Source organism: Aptenodytes patagonicus, chromosome 1, assembly GCF_965638725.1.
Source record: "Aptenodytes patagonicus chromosome 1, bAptPat1.pri.cur, whole genome shotgun sequence".
Taxonomy (NCBI): domain Eukaryota; kingdom Metazoa; phylum Chordata; class Aves; order Sphenisciformes; family Spheniscidae; genus Aptenodytes; species Aptenodytes patagonicus.
The window spans coordinates 58,015,720-58,025,193 of NC_134949.1; the positions used below are offsets into that span (position 1 = coordinate 58,015,720).

Sequence of the window (9,474 nt, forward strand, 5' to 3'; positions counted from 1 at the left end):
AATCTTTGTGCCTCCTTATCTCATCTGTATAGGAGGATAATAACTCTTGTCTTCTTCTGGAGCAGAGTTCATTTCTTACTACAGCATCTAGTATGGTGGGAAGCCGATTTAATCTTAACCTGTGCCAACATTATCTACAAAAGCTGTGAAAGGCAGAGCCAGCTTCTTGGTGACCTGGAGGAGGCTGAAAAGAGCATGGAAGAGGTAGGTATCTGCGCTGGATTAAAAAATAAATAAATAAAAAATCAGAATAAAAGACTTTGTCAGTCTAAAGTAACTAGACACTTATCCATGCAAGCATATGAATCAAAGCATTGTCCAGCCCTTGTTCAAATTCAGCAGGCCAGAAAGTCAAATTGCTTTTCAAAAGCATGTCACACAGTTAAAGGACAAAGGTGCCTGTGTACTTGAGGTACAGGGCAGGCAGTGATCCATGGTTCTTTGTAGGAACAGTGACCACAACACAAACTGCTTCAAGTTGGCAAACAGCTAAATATTAATGACAACAGCTTTGAATACTGCTGTTCAAGAGAAAATACAGAATATGGGATGTGGTGAAACTGGACAGCTGTCTAAAGCAAAGCATGTTCCATAATCCACACGTGAAGAAACATGCAGAGGTGACAATCTTATAAATCAGCTTGAAAACCAATCTGATTCATTTTGGAAGAGAAAATACAGATATATGTGTCAGTGTGGACAACACCAAGTGTTCAAACATCAGGATCCTATTTCCCAAAATCATAAGACTGTTTTTTAAAAAAGCCCTAAACTAAATAAATGCTTGTGATTTGTTGTATTTTACTTCTAATGCTGCCCTCAGCTTCTGTTTTGTAACATTCTTCACAATATTCCTTCAGACCAAAACTCCTACATAACCCCCTGAATCCAGAAGCTGGAACATAAAGTAAGAGCAAACAAACAGCTATTATGAACTGCCACAGACGGCAATAACCATGAATACCATTAACGTCTTTGTTAGCATGTAGTACAGAATAATAAGGTGGAACAGGCCAAATGTACAGTAATCTCAGACATCTTCCAAAGCCTAGAATAAAAGAGAGAAAAATAGTCACTCCAAGATGAACCAGAAACTTTATCAACATATTCACAAACAGGGAAAATTTCCAGTTTTCAGTGCCATAAGAAATAAAGCAGAAAATGAACTGATAATATTCACATATGGAAGTTACTGATCTGTATGCTGGGTTATTTGTAATTGAAAAGCCAGCTAGCTCATGGGTGCCCACTGAGGCATGAGATTTAAAGAAAGCCATAATACATGAACATTAGCAGCAGAAAGCTTTCGAAGATAGCTTAACTCTCAGAAACAAAGACATTCTCAATCTGAAATGCAGCGCCTGTGGTTTTTGCCATCCAAAGTCAGATTATTCAGGCTCTAAGGTAGCGATTTATTTGGATGTTATACATTTAAATGAACACCATTTGACATTCATTCTGTCCCCAAAGCACGTCAAAGAGCTAACTGCACTGATTTTTGAGGGATTACAAAGTGATGAAGTTTTCTTGGATGAAATTTTAATTTGAGCAGAGGCCTTAAAACACTACAATGAAATACTGATTATTATTTTTTTACTGACACAGACACAAAGTCTCCTAACATTAAATTTTTAATAGTACATACTAGTCTGGAAAAAGCTATTTGTAGGGTCTGCTCAGCTGCTTTCAACAGTGATTCAGGTAAAAGAAAGTGATAGTTAAATGTATATATCATGATGAAATAAGGAACATATCCTCACTGTGAGAGCGATAAAGCCATGGAAGCTCCTGCAAAGAAAAATACAGCATTTATATGCTGTGCTCAGCATAAAGCAGATTTATCAAACACAGGTTAGTCAACTTAATCTAAGGTCAACAGAGGATATTTTATGCTTTATAACATATAGGAGAGGAGATTATGTGATCCAAATGCATGAATTCCACATATATACAGGTTTAAAGGAACATATAATACACAAGCAAAATCCAGTTCATAGTTAAGAGATGATTGTACATTCCTAATATAAGTCAATAAACTGATCTTGCTTAGCACTGCAGGGAAAAGATGTAAGCATAGTTCTCTATTAAAGTCAAAGAGCAAGGGAAGAATCTGCACCTCTGTCTGCACGAGTGTGACAGGTATTAGTTGTACCAAAGTCACCCAGACAGAGACATGACAGACGCGATTATCACCATGTCTGCCAAGACCAAGCACAGCTGAAGCCAGAATGCAGTTAGGAGAAACATTAATGATTGTGCCCCGAGAAAAGCTGCCAGATCCTGTTAAAAGGAGCTGAAGAAATATAATGTATTAATAATAGGTACATGACTTCACAAAGTGTTAAAAAATCCATGGCCCATGTTGGACCATGATCTTTGGTAACAGATCCAAACCCGGGGAACACATCACACCACAAAGCACGCATTCATTTAACTTCTCGGTGCACTAACTAGCTCCAAGAGCCTGACCAGACTCTGAGGCAGGAGAGTGTGAATGCAGTTAAAGAAAGTGCCTTGCCCTCCCTCTTCAGCAAAGTGACCCCTGTGCGCTCATTAAATTTTATTCTGCAGGTAATTGCTGACTAAAATCATAGCAAGTCTGCACTCAACCTTGCTGGTCAAAAGAGGCATTGCCTGTATTATGGTTTCTTGCTACTGGAGTTATTTAATAAGAAGGGAGTCAGATTTTCTGAGACCTACATGAGAGCTTTATTAATCAGTGCAACAGAAATAGAAATAGGACAGTATTGGTAATGGTTTACTTTTGAGGTAGAAAAGGGCATATATTTTCCAACAACAGGATAATAAATCAGTGCAGCTTGTACCACACTAATTTGTTAAACATGTTTTGCAGTGTTGGTAACAAAGATGTTTTCACATCAGGTGCTCTCATAAGGCATTTATGAGCTTACACCGTTGTCATGGTTTAACCCCAGCCAGCAACTAAGCACCACACAACCGCTGGCTCACACCCCCCCGGCAGGATGGCAGAGAGAATCAGAAGAGTAAAAGTGAGAAAACTCGTGGATTGAGACAAAGACAGTTTAATAGGTAAAGCAAAAGTGGCACACGCAAGAAAAGCAAAACAAGGAATTCATTCCCTACTTCCCATCGGCAGGCAGGTGTTCAGCCATCTCCAGGAAAGCAGGGCTCCATCATGCATAATGGTTACCTGGGAAGACAAACGCCATAACTCTGAACGTCCCCCCCTTCCTTCTTCTTCCCCCAGCTTTATATGCTGAGCATGACGTCATATGATATGGAATATCCCTTTGGTCAGCTGGGGTCAGCTGTCCCAGCTGTGTCCCCTCCCAACTTCTTGTGCACCCCCAGCCCACATGCTGGTGGGGTGGTGTGAGAAGCAGAAAAGGCCTTGACTCTGTGTCAGCACTGCTCAGCAGTAAGGAAAACATCCCTGTATCATCAACACTGTTTCCAGCACAAATCCTAAACATCGCCCCATGCTAGCTACTATGAAGAAAATTAACTCTATGCCAGCCAAAACCAGCACAACCGTTCTGACACTAAGCATGTGTAACAATGTATTAGGTGATCCTAATAAAGTTAAATGATGCAAATGTAGTGTTTAACCAGTAGGATAAGCTATCTTGAATATACTATATAATATGTAACCATGAACAGCTTACAGAGAACCTGTAAATTGTACTTTAGGGGCTAAAAGAGAGGGTTTGACTGATGAGGTACTTTTGGAAAAGCTTTCCCCATGGTAAGATCACTGGCAGCTCTCATTTATCTCACTCTGACCAAGATAAAGATAATCTGAGTATACAAGAATAACAAATCTTCTGCTGACTAGAATGCTCTCTAGTGCTCTCTTCAATTGCAGCAATAGGCTATTAACTCATTGCTTGTTCAGCTTCTCCTTTGCAAAACCACAACAACCTCCTCGTAACTTCGTTAGCTTTCACACAACTGGAGGAACAAACCTGGCAGGGAACTAAGAGCTGAGCAAGCTCTATCTTCCACTAGCTACTAACGGAAAATAAGAAAACGGAGAAGTGCTCTGCATTACACACCCAGTGACTGTCCCTCTGAATCAATCAAAAAATTGTTCTCATTACTGTAAAAGGAAAATTAGGAGTGAAAAGCAACATGCTGAACAAGCACTAAATGGTTAATGTTCCCCAGCCCTGAAGCCAGGAATGAGCACCGAGTGGGTCTTGTCCAGAAAAATGTATTAGCACCATCGCACCGGCAGATCCTGACACAGGATGCCAGGATCCACCCAGGGAGGGATTCAGAAGAGAACGTACAATAAAAAGACAGGCATTGAGGTGCTATCTGCAGAGGCTGGAGAACAATTTCCAGAGAATGAAGGGTTAACCATTATCCGTCCCCACTAGAGATTATTACTATAAGAAACAATGAGAGCCGCTTATATTGCTTTCTCCCTGCAGGACATGTCTGAGGGGCAATAAACTTCTCTCCTTCTTCTCCAGTGTCAGCTTGTTACTGCCAGCACTGGCTATAATTGAATAAGCTTTATTCAAATGATAGCTAAATTTAGCAGGTATTAGCATCAAGTCTCTAGAGGGACGAAAACAGGGGAGGAATGCTTTAAATAAATAGACTAAAGTAATAGTGAATAATAGATGCAATTTACGGCAGAGTGAACCTCTGTGCCTGAGGAGTCTGGCATAGAGTTACATCTGGGTTTTGGGGCCTTGCCAAGACAAAACATGACACCGTTGCGGGCCGTCCCCTTTCCGCCCGGCCTGTATTTATTATCATCCCTGTGACGGCGGGGGCCCTTCACAGCCCTGTCCCCATTGCAGCGGCTCCATGAAGGTGTAACACAGACGGCCTGCAGGCCAGCTGCCGGACAACACCCTGCAGAAGCGGGAGAGAGGGGCGATAATCAAGGGCCACTAGCAAGAACCCGACGCACCCGCTGGGGGCGACCTCAGCCCAGGACGGGTCCGAGGTGCTCTCCACACAGCATGGCGCCACAACATGGCGCCACAGCATGGCGCCACACGGCCCTTCCCGCCCAACCCCGGCCGCAGCTCCCTCTGCGCATGCGCACCAGGCCGCGCACGGCGCCGGAAGCGTGGCCCGGCGGAGGCAGAAGTGGCGTCCCGCGCGGGCGGAAGTGTGGCGAGGCGGCGGAAGTTGGCCGCCGGCGGGGGGTGCGCGGTTATGTCGGCCTCCTTGTTGCGGCGGGGCCTGGAGCTGCTGGAGGCGCCGGGTGAGCCGCGGGGACCGGGGGCTGTGGGGGCGGGGAGAGGGTTATTCCCGGCGTACGGCTTGAGTAACCCCGTCCCTCTTTCCCCTGCAGGCCGGAGAAAGGCCCCGCCGGGACTCCAGCAGGGGCGGGACGGCCCCAGGGCGGCGGGCGCTGCGAGGCGGAGGAAGGCGGCGCCGGAGCCCCGGAGGAATAAGGCCACGGTCAAGGGCAGAGTCGTGAAGTCGGCGATAGGTGAGCCCCGGTCCGGCTCCGAGGAGGGCGGGGGGAAGCTGCTTTGCCGCCCTCCACAGCCTTCGCACCGGGTCCCCTCGCGGTGTCCCGCAGCCCCCCTCCCTGGTCGCTTGTATCCGTCCCTTCCTATCCTCCTGGGTGCCCTTCTGGTGTCCCCTGCTTAAACGCAGCCTGATCTGTGGAAGCACCCCTATCCCTGAGCTGTAGTGGTATCTCTTTCTCCCGGGGCCTTGTTGATCCTCCTGTGTCTCTCCTCGTGTGCTGCCTGGATGAGCAGCTGATGTGTCTTGTCCCACTCTGCTCTGACCTAGAGGAGTATCATAAGAAGAAGGCCGTGAATCACTTGAGAGCAAACCTGCAGTACATGTTGAAGGGACGATTTGTTGCAAACAAAACCATCACAGAACAAGTAAGACTGTCACTTCTTTGTTTGGGGGTCTGCTTCTGCTGAGAAACACAGGTGAATGGGAATCATCCCCAGGTCTTCCAGCTTAGTCCCTGGGCAAAGGAGTCAAGTCAAGTTTCTGTCTGGACGTGGCCTTGAGGAATTTCTGTGTGCAAATTTCTGGCAAAGCAACTTACTCAGCTTTAAACTCTTGTTAAGTTGTCCCCTACGATGTTCTCTGATACTAGTTAAAATCTACTGACAACTGTTGGCTTTTCTTGATTACCAAAGATATTTCATAGCTTCAGCTGGCAAAGGAGCCCTGGTTCAGAAGCCCTGGTTCAGACCTCCTCCTTACTGTTGATTGATTTGTCCCTCTCCGTAGCTGGAGGCTGTTTAGCAAGGAACCAGATGTGCTGCTGGCTCATGTAATAAGAATTTCATAGCATCTTGAATGATGTTTCTCATAACCTGAAAATTTCACCAGTGGTCTTCCCCAAAAGGTAGTCCCGTGCCGGGATTTGAAGAGAATAGCTGTCACTGCTAGAATCTTGGGCTGTTTTTATGAGATACAGGCTTTCACTTACATAAACAAACCAAGTGGTTTAGGCCAGTGTTTCTCAGGCTGGAGGTTGTGAAAGGAGGTGATGGTGTATTAGAAAATGCTGAAGGAATTCCACCAACTTGTTGAGTTTTCAGGTTGTCTTGTGGAGAGACAGAATAAAAGGTCATGGTTTCAGAAATGTCTGAATTGGAATCAGTGTTTCTATCTCTGTGACAGTTACCAGAGAGTAGTTTTCATATTTGGCTCCAAATAGTAGGTTGGTATTTGCTGTTGTCCCAGTGACCTGCTTTGGTTAACATCGGTGACTGCCTCTCACTTTTCTTTGGAGGCATTCCAGGATATAGCAGGCTACCAGCAGAATAGCAGGGATGCTGCAGGTGAGCTTGAAAATCACCGTTTTGTGGTTTGGTCTGGATAACAATGACTGTTTTTTTTTTCCTTTTTTTTATTGTCTGAAGGTTCTTGCTCAGAACAGAGGCAGGAAGTCAAAAGATCAGCCTCCAAAGAAGGCGGCAAAGAAGAAACCCGAGGGCACTGTCTTTACTGAGGAAGATTTCCGTAAATTTGAGAGGGAATACTTTGGGAGACCATAAACAACGTGACAAGGATTCTCGCAGCTCCAGTCTTTCTGCAGCTGAGTGTTCAGCACGCAGGACTGGCCATTTCCTCAGCGTGTTTGAGATGAGACATAGGAGATGTGCCTCTGTCAGCAAGTGCTTTAATGTGACACTTGCAGAGAAACTCTGCATCTGTGCAGAACTTGTGACTGGCCAGCTAGAGCCATGGAGGTTCTCTTGGCTCTGAGATGTGTTGTCCTTATAATCTTCAGCCAACGTGTCTTGCATTCTTAGTGTAGAAGGGCAGACCAAGACAAATATAAATCTTGTGCCACTTCCTCAGGATGTAAGGCTTCTGCTACCTGTGTTATTTGGCAGGGAGCATTTAAAGTACCGTATCTGAATGGAGAAATGTTTTGGACCAGCAGTAATAAATCATCGGAAGGGAAGGATGCTTTGAAGAGACTGTTAAACCTGAGTAGCCTTGCAGTTTCTGTTCTTATTACAGCCTCTGTCAGGTTTTTTAGTCGTTGCAGAAACTTTGTATGTGTCGTTTGATTAAATAATTGTTGCAGACACTGCCTATCTTTGCCTTTGTGATAGTGATTGTTATGACAGGCTACGACTGATGAAGACAAACCGTGTCACTGTTCTAATCCAAGCATCCCTTTCTTTAGGATGACTCAGTTGTGTGAATGGCCTCTCTCTGATTCATGTTGACACGTGTTTAATCTGGCATGCTCAGGCCTTCAGAGAGTGCAGGTTGGAATGGAGATGACTCTTTTGCCTACTCACGGTCTCCTCTCTCCGAGGAAGAGGCCTTACATGGAGGAAGTTGTCCTTTGGATGCTTACACCTGAGCCTCCCACTGAGGTTCAGCCACACTAGGAGGGCACCGCTGCTGGGTGCTGCCAGCTCCTGTAGCCAGGAAAGGTTGTGACCCAGATGTTAGCCTCGGCATGAAGTTAAAATCTGAGCCAGAGGTTGTGGTGCTGGGTTGAAGGGAAACTCTTTTCTATTAATTAGACTACTGCTGCAACAAATAAGAAGGCCCAGCAGGTGGGAGTGTTGTTCCAGACACTCTTCCTTGCTAAATCACTGTAAATATGCTTCTTGGGGAGCTTCTGCCACTGACCTTTCCTGCCCCTTACCTAAGAAAATGGAAAGTGTGTTCCCGGGGGGGGGTTTGAAGAGATGAGGAGAAGAACTAATGCCAAGCTTTGGTTAGACTCAGGAGTTGATTACAAGGGGCTTGGCTGACCTGAGCAGCAGTTGCTTAGATGTCAGTACTGGAGGGAATTTGGTATCCCTTCCTTGCCCTCTGGTTATAATTCCTGGTGCTGTCCTCTTAAGTCTGCACCTCCTCTGTTGTGTTCTTTCCCTCTTGTCTGCATGGGAGGGAAAGTCACCCAGATGTACGAGGTCCAGACAGAGGAAATAGTGAACATATTGAAGTGTGTGTACTTGAAATTGTGTAATAGCATGTGGGAGGGGATTTCTTGTAATATGATCAAGTTCAACTATCTGCAGCCAAAAGCAGTAAATATAGAACAGTTCAAAGACCAATTTCCTTCTTTTTCAGTTTGTTCTTGCTCCCAAAGTTAAAAAAGACATGTAAAAAAAGAGAATGTTTGCTTCTTAAAAGAATGAAAACACTGTTTGAAAAAGTATTTGAGCAAAACGTGTATGCAGCACGTCTCCCTAAAGCCTCTGAACTCTGTGCCTACTGCAGTGCGTGCAAGCTGGTCTAACACATGCAGCTCTATGTGGAGCTGTCATGGAGACTATTAACAGTGTGAAAAAGCTGGCTGTGCTACAAATTGACTTTTGAAAGAGGTGGATTTCTGGATTGTTATTTTGTTTCATGCCCTCATCTTCAGTACTTGGCAGTTCCTTTGACCTCATAGAGGTCCTTCATGTCACCCCCTGCGCTTCCTTTACCAGTTCCTCCTACACTCTCTTGTTTCTTGTGGTTGTTCAGCTCCTGGGCCCTTCTTCTGCAGGCTGAGGAAAGCAAAATCATCCTTTGTTCCTCCAGAAAGGATCATTATGGTAATGCAGTTCACTCTCTTTGTACAAAACCCAGCTTGTTTGCTTGTAAATGTAAGCAAACAAGAAAGCTGCTCTTTCAAAGTTAATGAGGAACTTTAAAGTGCGGCCCAGAGCAGTTCTCCCCAAGGATAACACACCCACCCCACCCCTGTTCTGTGGAGTTTTAAAGTTGGATGGGAGCTCTCTCTACTGGCTGGAAAGACTATTAGGGCCAACACAGGTAATCAACGTACTTCTTGTGGCTATATGCAATGAGGCGTTGTATTGTTGAAGACGGTAAAGGTACCTGACAGACTGGATTTTGCCATCTGAAATCAAACTTCGTTGTACAGCCAACAGTATCCTTAAATAAATTCAACTTTATCTTGCAGGAGGAAAGAAAACCAAGCAGAAGTGAACGGGTGGCTCTAGGTAAACCAGCTTCTGCAAGGGCAAAGATCTGATGTGTTCTAGCCTTGATTTTCCACCTCTCTAG

At 45.0% G+C, this 9,474-nt stretch overlaps 1 protein-coding gene across 1 annotated transcript; it reads left to right on the top strand.

Moving 5' to 3' along the window:
- The first annotated feature begins 5,120 nt into the window (after window positions 1–5,120).
- RPS19BP1 (ribosomal protein S19 binding protein 1) lies at window positions 5,121–7,530 on the top strand. The gene is made up of 4 exons (XM_076337453.1): window positions 5,121–5,209; window positions 5,300–5,440; window positions 5,752–5,849; window positions 6,849–7,530. Exons 1-4 carry the CDS (start codon window positions 5,161–5,163, stop codon window positions 6,981–6,983), a joined length of 423 nt encoding a protein of 140 aa, XP_076193568.1. The 5' UTR covers window positions 5,121–5,160; the 3' UTR covers window positions 6,984–7,530.
- The last annotated feature ends 1,944 nt before the right edge of the window (window positions 7,531–9,474 follow it).

Bases quoted from the DNA above. Each gene is read 5' to 3' on its own strand.
- RPS19BP1 (XM_076337453.1), top strand. From the start codon at position 5,161: ATGTCGGCCTCCTTGTTGCGGCGGGGCCTGGAGCTGCTGGAGGCGCCG. The intron at 5,210-5,299 runs GTGAGCCGCGGG...TTTCCCCTGCAG, and splicing joins GGAGCTGCTGGAGGCGCCGG to GCCGGAGAAAGGCCCCGCCG. The intron at 5,850-6,848 runs GTAAGACTGTCA...TATTGTCTGAAG, and splicing joins ACAAAACCATCACAGAACAA to GTTCTTGCTCAGAACAGAGG.